The sequence below is a fragment of the Ranitomeya variabilis genome, chromosome 3, assembly GCF_051348905.1.
Source record: "Ranitomeya variabilis isolate aRanVar5 chromosome 3, aRanVar5.hap1, whole genome shotgun sequence".
Lineage (NCBI taxonomy): Eukaryota > Metazoa > Chordata > Amphibia > Anura > Dendrobatidae > Ranitomeya > Ranitomeya variabilis.
Window position 1 is genome coordinate 38,074,227 of NC_135234.1, and position 25,020 is coordinate 38,099,246.

General features: G+C 44.7%; 1 protein-coding gene across 8 annotated transcripts in view; it reads right to left on the bottom strand.

Annotated features, from left to right (window-relative positions):
• Positions 1-25,020, bottom strand: part of SYNJ1 (synaptojanin 1) — a 74,471-nt gene that overhangs the window by 17,091 nt on the left and 32,360 nt on the right. For 3 of the 8 annotated variants that reach the window (XM_077293980.1, XM_077293986.1, XM_077293987.1), the window contains exons 12-28: positions 23,009-23,174; positions 20,908-20,931; positions 20,458-20,649; positions 19,145-19,229; positions 17,034-17,174; positions 16,764-16,956; positions 16,508-16,666; positions 14,791-14,947; positions 14,335-14,452; positions 14,033-14,248; positions 12,537-12,615; positions 12,074-12,236; positions 10,743-10,958; positions 9,484-9,621; positions 7,036-7,074; positions 4,903-4,950; positions 1,671-1,735 (exon numbers count right to left, since the gene is read on the bottom strand). In XM_077293980.1, coding sequence (XP_077150095.1) covers positions 1,671-1,735; positions 4,903-4,950; positions 7,036-7,074; positions 9,484-9,621; positions 10,743-10,958; positions 12,074-12,236; positions 12,537-12,615; positions 14,033-14,248; positions 14,335-14,452; positions 14,791-14,947; positions 16,508-16,666; positions 16,764-16,956; positions 17,034-17,174; positions 19,145-19,229; positions 20,458-20,649; positions 20,908-20,931; positions 23,009-23,174 — 2,199 coding nt within the window. The remainder of the gene's footprint in view (positions 1-1,670; positions 1,736-4,902; positions 4,951-7,035; positions 7,075-9,483; positions 9,622-10,742; positions 10,959-12,073; positions 12,237-12,536; positions 12,616-14,032; positions 14,249-14,334; positions 14,453-14,790; positions 14,948-16,507; positions 16,667-16,763; positions 16,957-17,033; positions 17,175-19,144; positions 19,230-20,457; positions 20,650-20,907; positions 20,932-23,008; positions 23,175-25,020) is intronic. The other 5 variants (XM_077293981.1, XM_077293988.1, XM_077293983.1 and 2 more) reach the window with 4 other exon arrangements.

Sequence of the window (25,020 nt, forward strand, 5' to 3'; positions counted from 1 at the left end):
GAGGCAAAAAAAATATTTAAAGCGTTCTCCGACAAACAACATTTAGAGGGATAGGTCACAAAATGTTGATCGCTGGAGATCAAACTTCTACAGGACGGGTAGGGCACATCTGAGTGGGGTGGTGGGCACACAAGTGCTATTGTTCCATTGACCCTCGGGACACACACAGACACCCCCTACACCTCTCTGTAGCCCCTCTTGAAAGTCCTCCAAGCTAAAATTTCCTAATCCCTTCTAAATAAATAGGCAACGTAGTGCAAGGGCATTGAAATACCTACCGATCACAGTCTTCCTAGGTTTCAATCGCTATTGGACCATGTGACCTCAAATCATATTAATGAGATTACACAGGGGTTTGTGTGAGGACTGGATGTCTCTTTCTCAATGTAAGTCTATGGATTCTTGTTTTCCGCTGCATAGACTAATGCTGGGAAAGTAGCACGGCCAAAAACAGTAGACCCTCTGTGAACCAGCAAAGCTGCAGATCGCTCATGTGGTCCAGAAGAGGAACAGAGCAATGCTGGAAACTGGAGAAGACAGCAATCGGTCTAGGAGAGGAGCTGCACTAGAAACTGGAGAAGACCACAAATCAGTCTAGGAGAGGAAAGGAGCAGCGCTGGAAACTGGAGAAGACCGCAATCTGCCTAGGAGAGGAAAGGAGCAGCGCTGGAAACCGGAGAAGACCGCAATCTGCCTAGGAGAGGAAAGGAGCAGCGCTGGAAACTGGAGAAGACCGCAATCTGTCTAGGAGAGGAAAGGAGCAACGCTGGAAACTGGAGAAGACCGCAATTTGCCTAGGAGAGGAGCAGCACTAGAAACTGGAGAAGACAGTAATCTGCCAAGAAGAGGAAAGGAGCAGCGCTGGAAACTGGAGAAGACAGTAATCGGTAGGCGTTTATTGCACTTGTACTACACACAAATTTAGAAGGAATTGGACAAAAAAAATTAGCAGGGCGCGCTTCTTAACATTAGTGATGAGCGAATATACTCATTACTCGAGATTTCTCGAGCACGTTCGGGTGTCCTCCCGAGTATTTTTTAGCGCTCGGAGACTTAGTTTTCAGCGCCTCAGCTGAATGATTTACATCTGTTAGCCAGCATAAGTACATGTGGGGGTTGCCTGGTAGCTAGGGAATCCCCACATGTACTTATGCTGGCTAACAGGTGTAAATCATTCAGCTGCAGTAAGGAAAACTAAATCTCTGAGCACTTACAAATACTCGGTGACCACCCGAGCATGCTCGGGAAATCTCGAGTACCGAGTATATTCGCTCATCAGTACGTGTGATATATGCACCATTATTCGCTCATGACGTATACGCTGAACAATTCCACAGATTCCTACACACCAGATGGATACCAAAGCAGTCTCCTTCTGTTATCCTCTGGGCAGGAACACGCAGCTATTTTTTTTCTCAACTGTATAATTTTCAGCATTTAAATAGATGATATATGTAAGTATGGGCCACACAGTTGCATATGACGATGATTTATGTTTGGCGTCTGGCGATTTTCAGACTTATTAGCGCAATGTGAACAGTTCCTTATTATGATGTATTTGTCTTCTTCCTTCTAACACGACCACATTTACGGCTATTCTGTATAAATATATGCACATGTATACCCACTGCACTGGTGAATAATAGAGGAAACAATCAGAAGACGCTCACCGGCCTCACTGAGGAGCATGGGGCAGCCATCGGGGCTCCGAACTGAGGAGGAGGTGGTGCCCGAACTGGAAGACAAAGCAAAAACTCAAAGTCTGTTTCCATACAAGTAAACATGTCTGTATAACGACTAATGGAACATGACTAATTAGCAAGCAAGGCATTAGTGATGCAAAAGTAGTATAACTTGGGTAAGTTCCTATATTAGTAGTTTATGTCTAGTAATGAGGCTGCAGGTGCCAGCATAGACGCCATGGGTGTTATTACAAAGCTAGACCTGGATAATGTGCAGTCCCCAGACACTGTACAGCGTGTATGACGGCTCCGCTTTACCATCGCAGTACATTTGTGCTGAGAATCTGACATTGTTTCTTCCCCAGGAATCACAACATCATGTTTGCTCCAGCTTCTTGGTTTTCCAGATTATGACCAGGACAACGATCTGAGTGTTATGATCCAATACAATTGGAACAGGAAAACATTTACCTAATCTAGCAATATATACCAATCTTACTCTTAAAGGGGTAGTCTTGGATCATTAAAGACCACCAATATTTACCTACAGAAGCCCCTTCCACGCTTCTCCCTGGCAATCTTTGCAGACAAAGCTGCTGCCAATAACTGGACTCAATGGCCTTGCCGTCTACTTTGGCCTCACCGCTGTGCCCAGTGATTTACTGTAGCATTGTAGAGAAGCAGAGATGCAATTAAACCGGATAACCCCTTTAAAAGAATACTTTTATCTATTTAAAAAGGTAATTGTAGTTTCAAAAAACTTTTCAGAATAATGTCCAATGTGTGTACATTTAGTGTTAGAGCAGTCGTAACGCCTACCAAGACGTTATTGGGATTTAATTTACAGCCAGTGAGAAAAAGAAATGCAGTTTGTGATTTCCAACAATCTCCCATGTGTAACAGGAGTGTCCGTTTATTTTATACCCTTTATGAATATAGGTGTTCTGCGCATGAATCTGAGCGGCATTGCTGCATTTCTTAAAAATATTACTTTAACTAATAAATAAACAGATAGGTAAGCTTTAAGGCTTTATTCCGGTGGTGCATACTTCTTGTGGAATTTACACTAAAATTGTGCAAAGAAGTACAGTAAAAATGTAACAAACCTTATCTGCTCAGAGCATAAAAAATCTGCTATGTAGGCAGGCTGCTGATTTCATCACAGATGCCACTCACTGCAACGCACTGAACAAAATCTGCAATTAAATTCTACAAAAAAATGAATTTCACATATTACACCGGTCAATTCTCTTGAGGACTGTTGGGTTGGTTTCACGAGCTATGTTATACCCTGTGTGGGCATATGCCTTCAATATTACATAACGCTAATTAGCACTGCACCATATATGATGGAATCCAGAATCTGATGGTCTCTTCCTCCTAGTAGTGACCCTACATAGCAGAGATGGCAGGAAACACCTGCCCAACTAATCTCTGGTATAGCAGGGCCACTGCTACGGTCAGTGATTGGCTAAGCAGACATAGGTCATTTCCTGCTTGTCGAGTCGGGACTAGGAAGCATAGACTAGCAGGGTGAGATAACCGCCGGGTCAGATCATATCTGGTGCAGTGGTGAATATCACCATCATGTAATATTTAAGGCATGTGCACACACCGGGTATATTATATATTGTGAAACCAAACAAGAAGTCTTCAGTATAATCAACCCAGTAACATGCAGCATTTATTTATCTGAAGAATTTAATTGCAGGTTCTATTCATTGCACTGCAGGGAATAACGCGGTAATAAGACTCCCCCGGGGGCGGCACAGGAGACTCCCCCGGGGGCGGCACAGGAGACTCCCCCGGGGGCGGCACAGGAGACTCCCCCGGGGGCGGCACAGGAGACTCCCCCGGGGGCGGCACAGGAGACTCCCCCGGGGGCGGCACAGGAGACTCCCCCGGGGGCGGCACAGGAGACTCCCCCGGGGGCGGCACAGGAGACTCCCCCGGGGGCGGCACAGGAGACTCCCCCGGGGGCGGCACAGGAGACTCCCCCGGGGGCGGCACAGGAGACTCCCCCGGGGGCGGCACAGGAGACTCCCCCGGGGGCGGCACAGGAGACTCCCCCGGGGGCGGCACAGGAGACTCCCCCGGGGGCGGCACAGGAGACTCCCCCGGGGGCGGCACAGGAGACTCCCCCGGGGGCGGCACAGGAGACTCCCCCGGGGGCGGCACAGGAGACTCCCCCGGGGGCGGCACAGGAGACTCCCCCGGGGGCGGCACAGGAGACTCCCCCGGGGGCGGCACAGGAGACTCCCGCCATTAGACAGTTTTGAAAAAAATTAGGCTGTGCCCCATTTTAAACAAGTTGTTCCATCAGAACCTTCATAGGCCATAAGAGATCAAACAGATCCAATCCTTCTAATTCTGACAAAAGTGTAATGTACATGCAAGAAATTCTTTTTCTTCTCGGCAGAGTGCGCGTTACCCTTTACTCATATTTTGTATAATTGGGAGAAGGCTAGTGTAGTGTACTCCACATATACATTGGCAGTCTAGCTGGTACCAGTGTGCAGCAGATCGGATTATTGGTAGCCTAGTATTAATAAGTAACTAAGGAACCCAAGAAAGTAATAGAAAATAGCACAAAATTAAAAAAAACACTTCCATTTAAATACATCCATGCTATCAATGTGTTTCAGATGGACATTAAGCGATCATGCAATAATTCATGCTTAAAACTAAAATCTATAATTTTGTGTATGCTCCTCCATGCAAACTGTTTCCATGGTAACAGACAACACAAACTGTAGTCTGATCCTGTAATCATCCCTTCAATTGCAAAAGTTAACAGACAAATAGGAGACATTATTAACAGTAGGCCACTTTTTTTTGCCAAGACCTACAGTAAAAAGTTACCCATTTTTAGTTACATAGTTTCATAGGAAATTAGCAGGTATTATTTTAGGGGGTAAATTATTGTTAAGCCAAAACTATTTTAGTTGCCCGATATACCGTAATTATACTGATGACCTTTCTATGGCTGGTTATCAATATCAGATGCGGGGTCCGACACTCAGCGCCGCCGCCAATCGGCAGTCATCAGCTCTTGTGTAATCAAATAGGACCCCCACAGATCTGATGCTGATAACCCACCCAAAGGATAAATCCTCCATATCATTTGCCTGGCCAACCCCTGTCTAAACATTAGTACACAGCATTCCTACGTCACATGCTTGGCACGCTCATGCGGTTCACAGTATGGCGGCACAGTTACCTTCTGCATCTCTGCGAGCTACCCCCGGGCTGGGAGGAGCACCCGCACCTTGTTAAAGAGAGAAAAGACACTAAAGATATTAGAGACACACCTTAATATCTGGAGCGTCACAGAGACAGGTCACAGGGAAAGACGGCATCACGTACAGACAGACATTAACCCAAGTCCTAACGGTAGTGTCTTACTGTGTGCGGTGTATTGGGACGATGGGAATATACATAATTATATTTATATATAAAAATGAAAAAAAAAATCTGCACTTTTGCCACCTTTATTGTCACCCATGATCTGTACAATTCAAGTGGGAAACAAACTGAATTTATTTTGGAGGGGGACAAAAATAAAACTAAAATAATGTGGTTTCAGAAGTGTGAACACCCTGTAATAACTGGGGATGTGTTGTGTTCAGAATTAGCCACATTTATCCTCATGGTAAAGAGCAGCCATTATTTTAAATAATTCAAGTTAATCCCCTTATAAATGTTAGCTTTCCTAGTTGGATTTTCCTGATATTTTCTTAGCTATGTTTCACAAAAAACACAGTCCGTAAACAGCTTACAACACAGCAAAGGGATCGCATTCTTGAAAGTCATGGTACAAAAACATTCCAAGGAGTTATACTATTGGGAACTGAAGTTGGTTATCAAGAAGTGGCTCATCTAGAAGAGGACATCCCTCAAAAATTGATGTAAAGACAATGAAGAAAATTGGTCCCGCGAGGCTGCCAAAATGCTTACAGCATCAATAAAGGAGCTGCAGGAATCTCTGAAAAGTACTGGTCGTGTACTGCATGTGACAACAATCTCCAGTTTTCTGCATATGTCTGGCCTGTGGATTAGAGTGGTAAGACCGAAGCCTTTTCTTATAAACAAAAACATCCAAGCCCAGTTATATTTTGCCAAAACCTTTCATCAAATTTGCCAAAAGTATGTGGGAAAAGGTGTTACGGTTTGATGAGACTATGATTTAACTTTTCATCCATAATTCCAAAAGGTATTGTTTAGTGCTAAGCCAACACTGCGCAGCAGCAAAAGAACACCATAACCACAGTGAAGCATGGTGGAAACAGCATTATGTTTTGGGACTGTTTTTTAGCAGCTGAAACTGGGGCTTTAGTCAAGGTGGAGTAAATTATGAACAATTCCAAATATCAGTCAATTTTGAAACAAATTCTTCAGACCTCTGCTAAAAAGCAAAATATGAATTTCTCCTTTTAGCACGACAACCACCCTAACCTTCCTATTTGTTTGTTAAGCAACCCCCACATGTATTCAGGCTGTCTAGCAGCCACAAATCATGCAGATACTTCGACAAACTAAATCTCCAAGCACATCCAAATACTCAGGAGACCACCCGAGCATGCTCGGAGAAACCCGAGTAACGAGCATACTCGCTCATCACTAACTCCTACCCTAAAAGACTGAATGCTGTCATACATTCAAAGGACACTTCAACCAAGTATTAGAATAAGGGTGTGCATATTTACGCAACCACATTATTTTAGTTCTTTATTTTTCTTTCTACTCCCGAAAAGTTTTCAATATATTTGTACAGATTGTAGGTGACCTTAAAAGTTGGAAAAGTCCTGAAATGATGATTCTTGGAATGTTTTTTTACAAGACAAAAATCTGCCATTTTAACAGGGGTGTGCAGTCTTTTTATTTCTACTGTATAGGTATAGACATTGTTAGTCACTGCAGACAGAGCTGTCAATCAGAATAACTTCGATAACGGTGACATCCGCTGTGGGAACTAAAACAGCTGTAGAGAGGATGAATCAGGAATGACAATGCACAATGTATATTAAAGATTTGTAGCAGGTGCCGAACGCTCGGGCAAGTCTTGCTAGAAGGCCTTGCTACGCTCGATGGGTAAGATCACCGTTGCAGCAATTCAACGATTCCCCGCATTTTGGAGGTATGATGATGTTAATAGCACATCAGATGGACTAGATCATCCATAATACTCTTGGTGGTGTGCAGCGCTAACTACATGTATGGTAGACCTGACAAGACAGGGTGGATGACACAGAGTAACAACACTACATGAATGATACAGCTAAGGGAGTGGAAACAAACTGGATAGGTGCCCTACTGACATTCAGCACAGGAGACAATGGGTTACCACCATTACCTCCGATCTCTTTCCTAGCTGGAGCAGGGCTTCTAGCACCTTAACGTGGCACAAAGGAAAGCAGCAGGGAACAGAACAGAGTGAATCAGCAGAGTGACCAGCGGGTGGTATAGATGGCAGCACTGCGGGCATAGGAGATACACCCCGCGTAGCACACAATCATTGCCAGTCACGTAGTGATGAGCGAGTGTGCCAGTTACTCAGGTTTTCCGAGCATGTTTGCATCCCCGCAGCTGCATGATTTGCAGCTGCTAGACAGCCTTAATACATGTGGGGATTGCCTGTTTGTTAGGGAATCCCCACATGTATTCAGGCTGTCTAGCAGCTGCAAATCATGCAGCTGAGGAGACACAAACAATCTACGAGCACGCCCAATATACTCAGAGAACACCCCAGCATGCTCAGAAAACCTGAGTAACGCGCGCACACTCGCTCATCACTAGTGTCACGTCTCATACATCACATAATAATCATTCCTTACCAAGCATCAGACAATATACAGGATCAATATCCTTGACAGTTCTGCTTTTATGCCGGATGGTTCTTGACATCCTTGTTTATCTCTACAGGCTAATTTTGTATTATTTTTTTTCTTGTGTGAAAGGATGCAATTTTGAATGACACCATTCACTTTACCATGTAATGCAATAGAAAAAAAAAAAACGGGAAGAAATTCAAAAGTGATGAAAAATAGCTAAAAAACCCCCCAAACAAATGCAATTCCACCATTGGTTTTTGGGTTTTTACGGTGTTCAGGGCATGGTGTCATATAAAAAAAAATGGCAGGGCAACAAGATTCTTCAGATCAATACAATTTAAAAAATATCAAAAACGTATAATATTTTTAGTTTATATGATAGTTTATTTATAAGAACTGTCTATTGAACCCGTTCTATGCCCGGGTGACGAGCTTTTTTTATTGGTACATTTATACAGTGTCTTCAATAAAATGGCGTCACACGCATACGCTGACTCCGGCGGGATGGGCGGCGCATCCTGCGATATCTGGCACCATTTTGTTGAAGCCAAGGTCTGTGAATTTGAATAATAAAATGGAGCCGTACTGCGGTATGTGCACGCCCTGACTCCGGCGCCACACCGTGCAGGCGCTATCATTCCCAACTTTAGACAGTAGGATGCATCCACCGCTATCTATAAGATGTCAGAAATTAGTTTGGTCGCCATTTTCTGAAACCTGGAATTTTTTCGGCTTCTCCACTGATGACGCTGTGACAGGGCTTGTTTTCTCTGTGCGCCCTGAACTGTACCTTTTATCGACAGTATCTTGGAGTACATATAACGGATAGATGACTTTTTGTTGCACTCCCCCCGTCAGAGGTGCAGCAACTCAAAAATTACAATCCAGATTTTAAATACATTTTATAATTTTGATATATTGGACTTTCACAGATATAAAATATTTTATTTCCTTACTTATTTTTTAACTGGTGATCGAGGGGGATTTAAACTTTATTATTTTTAGTCGCTTTAGGTCACATGAACCTGAAATTTTCTGATAGTTTTTTACTATATACTGAATATACTACAATACTAAAGTATAATGTGATTCTTTCTCCCATGCACCAGAGCTACAGGCAGTGACTGGCATTTAAATGGTTGGACAGCAGCGATCAGAGCTAGCTCCAGTCGCTGCGGTCACCATCAGATGCTGGCATGTGCCCGGTATGGCGAGGACTCCGATCATGAAGATGCCCGATACCTGCGCATCCAGACTGTGACCTACAGATCTGTCAGGATGTGCGAACAAGTGACCAGGGATAAATGCCATGCCAAAAACTCATCTACAGACTGTTTCAGGGTGTTTGCCACTCATCGGCGTAGGACGGTGTAGACTCTACACTAGACTCTCCACTATTCTAGGCTGATGAGGGGAAAACACCCTGAAACCGTTCTGGCTGGTGAAGTGCAACAACTACTGAGGAAAAGAGGGGGAAATATGGATTCTCCTTAAAGAGACCAGCTGAACATGGAGTCTTGTTACAAGTCTCGTGAAAGGGTTGACTGAAAGGGTTGCCGCTCATGGGTGGTACTTGTGAGATTGTTTTTTTTCCCATTTTGGGGCAGAGCCACTTTGCATACTTGTCTCCCATGAAGCCTTGCCTGTAAGACTCCATACTCCGCAGGTCTCCAAAACTAAACAGTACTTCACCTGAGGTGGTATTATTTGTGCCAAAATTCACTCAGAAACCAAAAGTGAAATCTCCAGCAATGGCGCCTTGTCCCATTTGACCACAGGCATCATTGCATAAAGAAGGGACCAGTCAAGGGAGTCACAAGTGCCAGGGAAGGAGAGTATAGAATTTTTTGGTAAAACCACATTTTAGGGGTATACAGCACGTTCTCACTGCTAAGTAATAGGATAAGCAATTCTGAAGTGACATCATTGCACGGCTCACATCTACTTCTATTAGCAGAGCTAATGCTTACCCGATGGAGGAGGAGGACGCTGAGGGGGCGCTGGACGTGCCGGTGGGGCACCAGGTCTTGGAGGGGGTGCTCGTTTAGGTTCCAGCGTCAGAGATGGAGCTTCTTTCAGTACTACAGGCTGGAAGTCCACTGGAGACCCTATAATATAGGAGCATAAGAGTGACCTGCATTATGTGCTACCCTAGAGGGAGACGCTGTTCAAGAGCAGAGCATGATGGGTGTTGTAGTGATTAGCATCAAAACAAGACGCAAGACTGCAGTGCTACTGTAACAAGCCCTGCACCTGTGTACCCAGCACATGAACAAATCCAAGTGGTGTAGGACATCACTGAAACATGTCCCCAATCTAGTTTTGTCCTCCTACATCTATGGCGGGGATTGGCCGAGACAAGTGAGAACTCAACCTGTAACATTGGGCCTATGGGACAGCTGCCCAAATTTGTGAGCGATACGAAATGGGGCGGAATTGAGTGTGACTTGTAGAAACCCTAGATGATCCATGATCTCATGAGAGCCAAGTACTTGATGGAGTCCGCTCCAGATCTCCATGCTAACAACGTGTAGACCAGAGGTCTCAAACTGCATTCCCCGAGGGCCGCAAACCGGTCATGGTTTCAGGATTTCCTTGTATTGCACAGGTGATACTTTAATCACCTGCACAGAATGATTCCGGCACCTTGTGCAATGCTAAGGAAATCCTGAAAACACGCATGGTTTGAGGCCCTCAAGGAATGCAGTTTGAGACCCCCTGGTGTAGACGATAATTTACTCATGGGCACAAGAACTTATCGTGGATGGCTGTTCAGGGGAGGACTTCCTACCCAATAACTCGCAGGTGCTTACATTTTGTGCTAATCCAGTACTGCCCAAGGTTCCCCTTCACAGATGAAACATCTTTACACAGGGTTTTCTGGAATCCCTGGATCATGAACTTTAAGACTCTGCACCACTCAGTGCTTTATGTAACATATTGCTGGGAGGCCTATTTGGCTTCAGTGGTCATGCGATGTCTCAGCAAGAAGTATAAGCCAGAAGACAAGCAGGGTCCAGAAGGAGAGTGCTACTTTTTGTTTTAAATAACCTTAAGGGACCATTTTTATAATGAAAAATGTAGTGCGATACCCCTTTAAGTTTTTAGATGTTCTAGTACAGCTTGGGGTAACCCGTATGGTGTGCTACTTATTAGCCTGCGCTGCGTGGCGGTACACTGTATGACGGTTTACAACGGCCAACTGGTGGTGGATATTGAGGGTAGGTACCTTGAGATGAAGTTACTGGCGGTCCCGGGGTCTTTGCAGGAGCACGACTTGGACGTACAGGCAGAGCAGGAGGGGGTCCCTCTGGCATGGTTGGTGAAGGACACGGACTTGAACGAGGAGAAGAGCTCGGGGATGACCCCATAGTGGAGAATGAGGATGGCTGTAAATGCTGAGGGAGGAATTCCTCTACTTCTGCGCTATAGTCATCCACATCACCTGTGGGATGGATGGATACCTGGTCAGACGTCTGAAAATACAGGTTTACTTCAATAAAAAAGCAGCTTGATTCCCCTTCCCCAGTTTGCAGTGCATGTTCTTATTTCTGCACGTATTTACAAAGCCTATTCCATACACTTTTCTGCTCCTGCAAACTGCCTTGTGTGTTCCTCACTTAATACTGTTCGTGTTATCGTCCTCCCTGAAGACTTTTGATGTTTCCTACACTCCAATTTCTGATTCGCTTTGTACATACCCCTCAGTGCTGCCATCTCTGAAACTCAAAAATTAAGGTGGCAGAGCAGAAAGTGCTGACATAGCTAGTCACATCTGGGTCAGATTCAGCAGGACAACCAGTGATGTGTAGGAGTTACACAGACTCTACAACAGCAGTATGGCGGAATGTTTTTAGACTGTTTAGCAATAAGTTGCCCAATTTAGCATTTAGGAAGCAAAAAGAGCAATAAAAACTTTCAGTGCAAACCTTTCCATGGCTTTTAAGAAGAATGTGGATCCCCCCACTCGGAACCCTGTACTTTTCACCAGAGGATGACACGGCCGCATTACACACAACATTTCGTCTAAATCACCCCCTAGTGATAGCAGCAGAACGTTATGGATGTCAGACCCCATCTAGTGAGGTATATTGTGAAGGGTTAAACTAAAATCAAAATTAAAGCGGGCTTCATTTTGTGCTTTTCGACTCCATTTTGCTGTTTTGAGATAAATTCTGTTACTAGGCTAAAGTTCATAGTTGTTATGAGACTTTGATTGTTCTAGTTTGAACAAGAGCATGAGACTGAAGGTGTATTGTTCTACGAGACCTTGACGTACAGGCTGTTCCTGCATTCTTATAGGTTAAAAACTGTGAGTGTGTCTATGTTGATTGGTTGAAGTATAACTTGCTAAGATTATGAAAAGTGCGACACAATAAACGGGATTAGAGATTTGACGTTGATCCCCCCAAACAGAGACATGTCACCGTCTGGTCATTCTCAGTTGCCGGAAACGCCCTGTGGATCAATTTGAAAATCACTGAGCCAACCGTGAAGGGTCACTCCAGATCCTCCCTCAACAATATAACAATTGAAGATGCAGTGATCTTTGACGAGCACCTTCCATGTCGAAGTCGGCAGCAACGTCTACATCTTCTCCCAGCAACGTGGAGCTTGTAGAACAAGGCAATGCTACGGTTATCCTCTCCAAACTCATCTCCTCCTCCACCTGAGCGATCCAGTCCGGGTTCTTCAGCTGAATATTCATAGTCTTCCCCAACACCTGCAGGTACAGCAAGGAATCATACAGAAGAACCTGAGTTATCAGAAGAAATCTGCATTTGGTTCAGAGCTTATTACAATTGCCAGAGGCTCATTTCTTATTTTGCATTTATTACTCATAGGAGACGACTCTCCCCGCAGCTATGGAAAGTAATCACTGCTTCGACGTGACAAAGGAGAGTTCCAGTATTATAGCATAGTGATGGAGAGGGTTAGGCCTTTGCAATTTAATCATGCTGCTTGAAATAAATTAAAAAATTATTTGTATGTGGCTTTTTAGTACATAAAAACATGCACTTACCTCCACACCATTAAGGATTAGAGCAGCAAGAGCAGAACTTCCCTCAAGGAACGTGACCCACATTTTATCCTCGACAAACCTGCAACGATTAATAGATAGTTAACCCACGTATCCTGGCCAAACAGTAGTTATAAATAATAATATTATTTTCAGTATATTCTATCCAGTGTGTGAACATGAGGAATAACAATTTCTGGCCATTATATGACTCGTATCTTGCATTTTTCTGCAGACGCTCACTCTAATTTCCAGACTCTGAACTAGAGGGTTTAGAAGAGTTGCTATGATATCTCTCATACACAGACATGATGGATTCCTGCTCTCCTGTCTTAATATAGCACAGAGATAGAAGCAGCAGCACAGAAGACATTCTACAGCAGTACTGAGCAGCGTGGCTGTGAATCCAGCACTGAAGTAAAAAGAAAAAAAGTTGCTTTAAGATCAACTCAAACTGCTTGTGTCTGCCTTTCTCTCACTGTACAGAGTGATCCTCACTCCTCCATTGGGTTTTCTTTGCAGATGGATGTCAAAGGCCCAAAAATCATTAAAACTCATGTTTTAACTACATTTTTTTTAATCATTTGATAGGACCAGGGTTGATGACATCAGCACTGATGTTGACAGAGGGCAGAGGATTGGGGAACGACTGGCCATTATGTGAAGTGGAGAATGAGGCGAACAGCGGTAGGAGACAGGCACCAAGTTTGTTGGCGATATATGCTCCACCAGGGGTTGAGCAGAACAGATGACGTCATATCTACCCAGATCATCGGCCACCGTGCACCATCTGCAAATAATGTGGCCATGTCCTGGCAGGTATGGGGGCTTCCAGATGCTAAAGTCACAAACACATTAATGGGCTAAAGCTAAATAAGGTCATCTTTGTGTCATGATCTAGTCTCAGTGGTTTAGGGGAAATTCGACCTCAAACTGAAACTCCATAGTCGGCACAAGTTTCCATTGATCTCGTACCGCACACATTCGTTTTTTGCCATTAGGCAGGATTGAGAGAGAGACAGAGAGAGAGAGAGATCGAGAAAGACAGAGAGAGATCGAGAGAGAGACAGAGAGAGAGATTTGAATTTGATCCGAGAAAGACAAAGAGAGACAGAGAGAGACAAAGAGAGAGAGATCCGGTTTTGCGCCGGGCAAAAAAACCATTGTGTCCGGCCGCCGGATCCACAATTTTGCCAGATTCTGAGAAAACCGGACAGAACCGAAGGCAATCCGGCACTGATACAAGTCTATGTGAAAAAAAAACAACGGATCTGACGGCGTCATTTGCCAGTTCCGTTTTTTTTTTTTTTTAAATTTGCCGGATTGTAGCCTTAGAGAATAGGAATCTTCCACGCATCGAGTGTGGGTCTTTTCAGTTCTAGAAATCTGAGACAATAACATTTTTTCCAATGTGGGCGATCAAAGCAAAAAGCTGAACTTTTACTTGAGGGTTTCCCCTTTTTTGCGGCTTGAATGGTGTATAAAGCAAGAAGTCTAACCTTATCAGTATGACCTCCCCGTAGCCTGCAAACTGCTGCAGCAATTCATCAATTAGACCGTCATCAAAATAGTTCTCCTGCGGTGCTGTGCTTTGTATGGAGACCATGATGGTCCCATCCGGCGGCCCCTGGGTGGCGATGACTTCTTTATAGATCTTCTGTCGCTCTTCGGCCTCAGTCTCAAATATATCTATATCGATCAGTGCAACAACCGGCCTTCACAACGAGGATACAAAGTGCGTCAGTGGCAATAATACACATACACCGGGTATTGGGAAGAAATAATCCGCGCCGATGATTACCTGTGATCGGAGGTTTTCAGCTCCGCCCGGCCATAGTGCAGCAACGAACCTGGATTCCAGGTATAAGGAATGTTTCTTCCTTCTTGTAAACTTGAATTCAGAAGATCTAAATCTTCAGCTTAGGAGAAAAAAAGAAAATGAGAAGAAAAATACAAAACAAGAGTCACCAGTACAGGAGACTTGCGCCCTCCGTGCTCGTTCGTTCTTGAGGTCGGCAGGAGGTGAATGGAGCAGAGATTATCGGGTACAATTTAACCCATTATATGTCCCCAATGGGTCTAAAGAAGAGGCACTATAAGTGAGAGTCATACGGATTCTGTAAATTATGAAAACTGAATGTCACCATCACTTTACTAAAGGTCTGATTTGTCATAGTGACAGGACAAAGGTTTGTGTCACCGCTCCCATGGATCGCAGAAGCCTTCAGCTCATATAGAAGAATTGCACTAATAATACCTGATCTGTCAAACGGCCATTTTCTTCTCCTCCAGAGAATGCGATCTGTCCACGCTGGGGTCCGACACTTTTCACTTGTGTCATAATCGTCAGAGAATAAGTCATATTTATAGGTGGGGGCAAAATTAACTTTTCCTTCTAAGAAACCCCGGAATACCTTAGATAGGGGAAAGAAAACAGGTTATGTGTCCAGACTTACCCAAAAATATGTTCTAAGGAAAAAAAGAAAAGTATCTTAAGAAAGGTACTTGAGAAAACCAGTATACAGAAGGCGGTGGGTGCACCCAGGGTAAGTATGGGGCATCGTACTACCGTATACGGTAGTATACTACGTATAAGTACGTATTCTCCTGCCCATTGTCAGTGTATGGCACCCAATAAATGTCATGAGATTGTTGTTATCTATTCATTGGGTTATTGATCCGTTAGATACTCAATGTCGGCCTCCGTTACAGATCTCATCATAGTCTATGGACGACAGATACTGCCGGTAGGCATCGCTCAGTCAGTAATCCACAGGTCAGGAGTCCTACATACTCAGGGCTGAGCTGGAAGGATACTGGGAAGGATCAGACGACAAAATAAGACTTATGGAAATATAGTTTAAAAGGGATCCTGCCATGAGATTGTTATATCATGTACGTACAGGCGTTTTGAGGCTGGTTAAATCCATTCCTCGATTGTATAAATCAGTACTGTAGTTTGTGAAGTCCAGCTTTGATATAGTCTGCAAGTGCTTCAGGTAGGGCATTGTACTTGCAGATCTCCTGCCCGCCTTTCCTATTTCTTGCTTATTCCGGCCCCCAGAGGAAGCCATTTGCGAAACGCGCGTCGGGGCGCATCGCTACAGATGGACATCACTGGGTGAGAACCAGATAGAATACTTATGGCCCTGTAGTGTTGTTGGTGGGAAGTTCGTTATGATAGGTCACTGACCAGAGAACTGGGAGAAATCGCTATGCCATTTTAGTACTACTTACCTCTGACACTGAGGATTTGGCCATCCCTATATTCTTAAAGAATCTGCACTGGCACTTTAGTTAGAAGTAATATTAAGAGTGGGGATATTGTTGATAACTAGGCATTACCTTTTTCCCATGGTTTTGTCGTGTCTGTATAATTTTTCCGTACATCTTGGCATCTGTGGCCATATTCAAATAACTCTGTTTATATATTATGTATTTATTGTTTTCTTTTTACTCATTTTGCTATTTAAGAATATAAATATTTTATTCAAAAAAACTTTGTTTTTTTGGTGGTGTTGTTGCTCCATGCTTTGGTGGTTGAACAAGTGCAGCCAGTGCCGGACACCATGAGAACCTTACTGTGCATGCATCGGCCCAGGCGCTGACTGCGCTTGTGCAAGATCTCGATTGGGAAGAGGCAGGTCACCGAAACAAGCCAGAGACCGGAGGCGAGTGCATGGTCTCACCCCTCAGAGAACTTTTACAGACCAATTCAATGATGAATTTCTCAGAATCTGCAAAATGGATTTAATCCGTATGAAAGCACCTGTACACAGACTGAGAAACCATAAAACTGGGGAAAACGTCCAGATAAACCCGGGTTTAAGTGTTTTAATTTGTTTTTTTCTGATTTCGAGATCTCCGCTTGATGTCTGACAATGCAACCACGCTTTACAATATTGCACAATAGGCAAAAAAAAAAAAGTTACAGACCATTTCATTACCCCTCTAAGCCTACTGCATGGCCATACCTGTCCACCATTCTTCTGGTTTATCAGCTGATCTCCCACTATGAGAGAATCCCAGTTCTGATTCCTGATCAGATCTTTGACTTCTTCGTTAGCCATGTCAATGCGATAGTTAAAATCTCCACACCAGAAAACGTAGTCATGAGAAAATAGCATTCTGCCCTGGTAGAAACCACAAGAAAGAACTGATCAAGCCCCAAATATTCTGTAGTGTGGATGGGAACTTCAGAAGAAGGTGGCAACCATGCTGCCCTCTTACCATGGGGAAGCTAAGCTTGCGGGCGATTTCATGATAATCCTCATTCCTCTCTTTTACTTGGGACTGCCCAGCAGCAAAGTGACTACAGACGAAGCAGAGGCTGGTGGTGTGGAACAGCATCCTGATGGCCACCGCACCTTTGTTTCCAGTGGCTCCCCCCATGCCGGTCTTCACCGTATCTACAGCTACATCCCTGGTATAGAAAGGCATAACACTCCGTAATGAAGAGGCTACGACTACTGACAGGTGATGCCGAAAATGGTGACTGACCTGATAAAAGGGGCATGCTGGGGTCTAATGAATACGAAGAGACAGACGCCGACCAGCTGCTCCGAGGCCAGGAGAACGTACTTATTATCTCTGGAGATGGTCTTCTGTAGCTCCGCTGCCCAAAGCTTCTGGTTGGTTGTGCTGTAGAGACCGATAGATAGTAAGTGTAAAGCTGGCCCCAGGGGAGTGGAAGGGTTGGTAATCGCTGGCCCCAGGGGAGTGGAAGGGTTGGTAATCGCTGGCTCCAGGGGAGTGGAAGGGTTGGTAATCGCTGGCCCCAGGGGAGTGGAAGAGTTGGTAATCACTGGCCCCACGGGAGTGGAAGGGTTGGTAATCACTGGCCCCAGGGGAGTGGAAGGGTTGGTAATCACTGGCCCCAGGGGAGTGGAAGGGTTGGTAATCACTGGCCCCAGGGGAGTGGAAGGGTTGGTAATCGCTGGCCCCAGGGGAGTGGAAGGGTTGGTAATCGCTGGCCCCAGGGGAGTGGAAGGGTTGGTAATCGCTGGCCCCAGGGGAGTGGAAGGGTTGGTAATCGCTGGCCCCAGGGGAGTGGAAGGGTTGGTAATCGCTGGCCCCAGGGGAGTGGAAGGGTTGGTAATCGCTGGCCCCAGGGGAGTGGAAGGGTTGGTAATCGCTGGCCCCAGGGGAGTGGAAGGGTTGGTAATCGCTGGCCCCAGGGGAGTGGAAGGGTTGGTAATCGCTGGCCCCAGGGGAGTGGAAGGGTTGGTAATCACTGGCCCCAGGGGAGTGGAAGGGTTGGTAATCACTGGCCCCAGGGGAGTGGAAGGGTTGGTAATCACTGGCCCCAGGGGAGTGGAAGGGTTGGTAATCACTGGCCCCAGGGGAGTGGAAGGGTTGGTAATCACTGGCCCCAGGGGAGTGGAAGGGTTGGTAATCACTGGCCCCAGGGGAGTGGAAGGGTTGGTAATCACTGGCCCCAGGGGAGTGGAAGGGTTGGTAATCACTGGCCCCAGGGGAGTGGAAGGGTTGGTAATCACTGGCCCCAGGGGAGTGGAAGGGTTGGTAATCACTGGCCCCAGGGGAGTGGAAGGGTTGGTAATCACTGGCCCCAGGGGAGTGGAAGGGTTGGTAATCACTGGCCCCAGGGGAGTGGAAGGGTTGGTAATCACTGGCCCCAGGGGAGTGGAAGGGTTGGTAATCACTGGCCCCAGGGGAGTGGAAGGGTTGGTAATCACTGGCCCCAGGGGAGTGGAAGGGTTGGTAATCACTGGCCCCAGGGGAGTGGAAGGGTTGGTAATCACTGGCCCCAGGGGAGTGGAAGGGTTGGTAATCACTGGCCCCAGGGGAGTGGAAGGGTTGGTAATCACTGGCCCCAGGGGAGTGGAAGGGTTGGTAATCACTGGCCCCAGGGGAGTGGAAGGGTTGGTAATCACTGGCCCCAGGGGAGTGGAAGGGTTGGTAATCACTGGCCCCAGGGGAGTGGAAGGGTTGGTAATCACTGGCCCCAGGGGAGTGGAAGGGTTGGTAATCACTGGCCCCAGGGGAGTGGAAGGGTTGGTAATCACTGGCCCCAGGGGAGTGGAAGGGTTGGTAATCACTGGCCCCAGGGGAGTGGAAGGGTTGGTAATCACTGGCCCCAGGGGAGTGGAAGGGTTGTAATCACTGGCCCCAGGGGAGTGGAAGGGTTGGTAATCACTGGCCCCAGGGGAGTGGAAGGGTTGGTAATCACTGGCCCCACGGGAGGTTTTCGATCACCGGTCCCATGGGTATAGGGGAGGGAGGGTTGGCGATTCATGGCTTTGGTGGTGGGGAGGATTGGCCACCACTGGCCCTGAAGGAATGTAAGTGTTGGCAATAGCTGGTCCGGGGGGGGGGTTGATTAAGGATTGGAGTATGGGGGGAGGGTCACAAAGTTGGGTCGGTCCCTCAGCAAACAGACAGATCACCCATGCTTTAGATAGGCAGTGTCAATCTTGAGCCACCTCCTATAATTGGCTCCTATAGATAACTCCAGATTATATAATAACATTTAAAAAAAAAGTGGTTTATCAGACTTTTCACAACATGCCTGATGGAAGGAATTTCACACTTCTGCAGAATTCCAGACTTTATATAAGGCTCCTGTAGGACATACAAGGGTTGGGCCTCACCTGGCATTTACAATGTTTCCTGCATTCAATTCCACCATCTCCTCAAACCCGATGGCGAATATATCTGTCGGCTTACTTCTTCTATCTAAACAAGGAAGGAAAATTAAAATCGCTGCCATTAGGAGGCCTATACAGACCGTATATTATATCTCGGCTTTTTAACTTTGCCAGAAACTGTACGTCATTGTTCGCTCTGATCATATACTCTGACCAATGAATGAAGGCGATACCGGCTTAAAAAAAAGTGGCACACTTAAATCAATCAGTGGGATCAGCAGCATCCTGACTGTTCTGCAATGAAAAATGAATGGGCATGCTCAATTTCGACATGCCTAAGCCTACCATAGGTGTGCACAATCGTACCATAATGGTTGGCTGGTAGCATTATGAGGCGTAAGTTTAGCCAAGACAGAATAAAATGCAAAAGTAAAAGTTGTAAGAAACAAGGATATTTGTCACATAACTCAAAAATCGCTTTCTTTGGTGTCAATTTTAGGACATGTGATAAATCAGAACATGCAGACAGACCTACGTTACTATTACTAAGTCACTTGTGAAGTTTGGATTTCAAGAAAATTTAGGGGCTTTCCTTGTAGAGACTACCAACAATGCTCCCTGGAAAAAAAGTATGCAAAGTGGCTCTTTTCCAAAGCGCCATCTCTCTAGTGATACCTAATGAAAGAAGTCGCCCTGTTAGTCAACATCCCACTCTATAAGAGCCTTGCCAGAGTCTTCTAAAACGCATCAGAGATCCAACATGTATTCCATGCAGGAAAATTATAGCGCCAACATGTATTCCATGCAGGAAAATCAGAAAGCCAACATGTATTCCATGAAAAAAAAAAAAATCAGAAAGCCAACATGTATTCCATGAAGGAAAATCAGAAAGCCAACATGTATTCCATGAAGGAAAATCAGAAAGCCAACATGTATTCCATGAAGGAAAATCAGAAAGCCAACATGTATTCCATGAAGGAAAATCAGAAAGCAAACATGTATTCCATACAGGAAACAAGAGACACTAGGTATTCCATGCAGGAAAATTCTACAGCCAGCATGTATTCCATGAAGGTAAATCATAGACCCAATATGTATTCCATGTAGGAAAATTATAGAGCCAATATTACATATTGGAATAGGAATCTTGGAGATGGGACTACCCCTGTAAGGAAGAAGGCCGGCTCCAGACAGGTAAGGTAGCAGATTTCTCCTACTTGTACTGCCGAGCATGCATCACATGTGGCTGTAGGAGTCGGGCCACGTGGGCGATAATTGAGGTGGCCGTCACCTGCACAGTAAGAGACCTCAGTTACCTTGGAACTCCTGGATCCCCGCAATTTTCGGCGCATCGAGCAGCCAGTCCGTCAGCGTCTGATTCTTAAACGCGATGCTTCGGAACTGCTTCCCGCCATTAACATTCCAGGTCCCTGCACAGATCCGGATTTTTCGCGGCTTGGCGTACCTGTAATAGTTCTCGCACATGCTCCGTAATACTCTCGGGGTCGCTGCAAGAAACATGGCAAAATGTCGTCAGCCTCAATAGAAAGAGTTGGGGGGGGGGGGAATTTACAGACGCTAGAATTGAAAAGTATTACAACCCCCGCACATGAATTTACAAGGGAAGAAATTGACATCTATGTACACCACACCAATGATCACTATGGTCGTGGAAGCCAAGATTTCGGTTGGATTCCCTAAATTTTGTAACGCCTCAATAAAATCTGTTAACAATTGAAATTTGGGGGAAACACAACTAACCGTACCTGATTGTAACATGAGCTCAGAAACTGAGCGCGCAGCAGGAGGAAGGAACAGACAGCAGGGTTAATAGCAGAAAATGGAGGGGAAAAGACAAAAACATCCACAAGTTTCAGAAAGATGAGAATTTCATGATTAAATAAAAGCGAAATTTGACACAGGAGGTCTGCGACTGAAGCTGCAGAACCTCTTCGGTTAGAGGCTCCCATGTGCTGCAGGAAAAGAGACAACCACTACGGTGTACAAGTCACTTTTCACCTCTAGGGTCTTGACAAGACTCATACTACATAAAAAGGATCGCCTGTTTTTTTATTTTACAGAATCAAAATATAACACCATTTAACATTTATGGTGAACTCTATAATGTAAAAAAATAAAAATAAAAAATTACTTTTCTAGTCCTTGCAACTGTGCCAAAAATGCAATAAGTTATCAAAATGTCATATGTACCTCAAAATAATATGCATAAAAATGTCAGCTCACATAAAAAAAAAAATAAACACTAGCACAGCTCAATCTATGGAAAAAAAAAAAAAAAAGTCACAGGTCTCAAACTCTTAATAGAACCACAATTATTTTTTTACACTTTTTTTTTTTTTTTTTTTTTTTTTTTTTTTTTTTACTATTGCCAAATTGCTTTTCACCACTTAAATAAAAGTAAATAAAATAATACATAAAATATTAACCATAAAAAAATAACATAATAATAAGTTTGATATCGCTGTAATCGCACTGACGTGTTGAATCATACTGCCAGGTCATTTACACCGCAAAATGTTCACCATAAAATCAATGCCAAGAAAAATGCTGACATTGTAGAGTTATTTTTTTCAAATTTTATTCTTATTATGTATTTGCAAAGCACCATTATTAGTTCTAGGGTGCCGTCAGCATTTGGAATATTTTTCCCTGTTTGTTTAATACATTCCACGGTAAAGAAAAGGCGTCACTCAAAACTACAATTCATCCAGCAAAGAGCAAGCTCTTGTATGGCGAATTCGATGGGAAAAAAAACAAAATAGGGTTCTTATAATAAAAGGGAATAGAAAGCGAGAGCAAAAATGAAAATTGGCTGTGTCCTTTAGAGGTTAAGAAGATTAGTGCGGATAACGAGAGGAGCCCCCTCTTGCAGACCAGGGCTGTTCCACATAATGGCTGCCCACTCTCCCCAGTCCCACAACCTCGCTGCCTCGGGGTAATCCTTGACACTGATCTCTCCTTCAAACCACATATCCAAGTCCTTTCCAACTTCCTGCCGACTCCAACTCAAAAATATTTCCTGGATCCGTACATTACTCAACCAAGAATCTGCAAAAACCCTAAGGCATGCCCTCACCATCTCCCGCCCTGACTACTGTAACCTCCTGCTCTGTGGCCTCCCTCTAACACTCTTGCACCCCTCCAATATATTCCCCGGCCTCTCCTCTCTGTCAATCCCTTCACTGGCTCCCCATTACCCGGAGACTCCAGTACAAAAGCCTAACCATGACATACAAGGCCATCCAAATCCTCCATACATCTGTGACCTCGTCTCCCGGTACTTTCCTGCACGCAACCTCCGATCCTCACAAGATCTCCTTCTCTACTCCCCTCTTATCTCCTCTTCCCACAACCGCATACAAGATTTCTCCAGTGCTTCCCCCATAGTCTGGAACTCTCTACCACAACATATCAGACTCTCACCTACCATCGAAACCTTCAAAAAGAATCTGAAGACCCACCTCTTCCAACAAGCCTACAACCTGCAGTAACCACCGATCAACCAAACCGCTGCACGACCAGCTCTACCCTCACCTACTGTATCCTCACCCATCCCTTGTAGATTGTGAGCCATCGTGGACAGGGTCCTCTCTTCTCCTGTACCAGTTGTGACTTGTATTGTTCAAGATTATTGTACTTGTTTTTATTATGTATACCCCTCCTCACATGTAAAGCGCCATGGAATAAATGGTACTATTATAATAAATAATAATAATAATCATAATGGTCAGTATTAGGACGTGCAATCACTGTGATCAGCGCTTTCCTTCCATGCACAGCTTTGCCCAAACACCTACTGTGTAACATTCCTGGTCTGAGTTTTGCCTTTGGATTAGTAAAACTTACCATGTAGACTTCCGGTGGTCAGAAGAGCTCGCGCTTTATCAGCCAGGTCACTGTTTAAGGTGTTTCCCAGCAGTAATACATCGATTGCTTCTTGTTTCGAGCCATCAAAAAAATTGTTCTGTATCGTCCTAGTCACCGACCGCGCACCGTCCTTCAACTTCCCACCCTGCAAAAGGTACTAAGTTAATAATGCCGACGGATTTTCTATACATAAAAAGGACATTTTCTTTATTTTTTAAACCTTGTACACATCTAACCAAGCTTAAAAGGTTTGGTCTACGTGATCTATAAAAGAATCTTGGAACTTCAAGGTAGGAATCAGTGGAATCCAGAAAGTCACAGAGCAAGGTAACCGACATCTTGTGGTTTTCACCACTTAAGGGAACCTGCCAGGAACTTTAGGGTCACCACATTAATCATATTGCCGAGTAGGGTAGTAGAAAACAACTTCATACAGACCCTCCTGGTCACAAAAGGCGAGGCTGGGAATATTCCGGGGAGATCAGGGAACTAGTTGTAAATTGTCCCTCCCTCAAAGCTACCCCTATGGACTTGATTTATTCCTGATTTTACTACTGCACGGCTGTGGCGTTACGTGAGGAATCATGCAGAGACTCACTGCAGAGAAACGGCACGCCCCCGAGGCACTAGCCAGGAACTGGCCCAGCCCCCGAGGCACTAGCCAGGAACCGGCCCACCCCCCGAGGCACTAGCAGCCTTATTTATATGATTCAAAGTGAATTTTCTTGACCGTGAAATATCCATTTCTATCCAGGAAGATACATCCCTACGTGTGTGACAGAATTACCTTAATTTCTATCTAAAAATCCACATGCACAGAATCTTCGCACCATCCGAGGACATGAGCCTCTGTACAGACTACCAGTGTGATGAATACATAACAGACTGGATACTACACAACACATTACTTGAGATCAGAATACACCGATTATATATCACCAACGCTCAGATAAATAACATTTAATGGTGAAACTGAAATCTAATTAAATAGTGGAAAAATAAAGGCCATATGGTATATGGTGACTCTAGGTATAGTCAAAGCCTCGCCATTACAAGAGGGTATATACGGGAGATATAATCAGTGACAGGATGCTATTTTCGCTGCTTACAGTAGGTTAAGTCCCTCATTTCCTGTGTGGAGTTTCCTGACAATCTTAAACTTTTGAAAGATTATGTAAGTTTTCTAGTCTTCCACGAGCTAGACTCATAAATTGCTCATTTAATTTGAGAATTATACAGCCATTCTGACATGACCTAAAAAGTAAGTGCACCAGTGTCATCAGGCCAAGCAACTATTAATTAAAAGGAACCGCCAGGTATATATTTTTCCAATAGCCGCCCCAGCTGATTGACAGGTCTTTCCCATATTGAGAGCTGGAAGAATCCTCTACCTGATATAGGTTATTACTGAATACCAGTGTTCAGCCGGCATCAGATGTGGAAATAATGCGGCAGTCGAATATGCAAGCTACATCAGCTGGAACAGAGCGGGTACACGCCCAAGTAGTATTACACCCTCATCAGAATCAGAAACTGTGATCGGTAGGTTACAGGGGTTCTCCCATAAATAATACTCATCCAAGGGATGATAGATCGCTGGTGGTATGGCTGCAGAGAATTACACTTACCTCAAAAATTGGAAAGGAGCCGTATTGAGCATGTGCGACCACAACTCAGACAGTAACATAAGCAGTGGTCGCACATGCTCCCTACTGCTTCATCCATACAGGGGACTTTGGGACCCAAGTTCTTCTAGGGATAAATTATATATATTTCCCTTGGGACACAACCTTAGCTTTTCACACTACCCAATACCTCCGTGTTATCTTATAAGAAATACTCACCATTCATTGACAGAATCAGAAGGTGAAGAACCAAGAGGGAGCAGGAGAAAAGCAGGCGAGAAGTTAGACTTTAGGAACAAAGACTTTAGGAGAAGAGAAAAATGTAAAAACAGAAATCTTTACAGTGGCATGCAAGGAGTTAATATG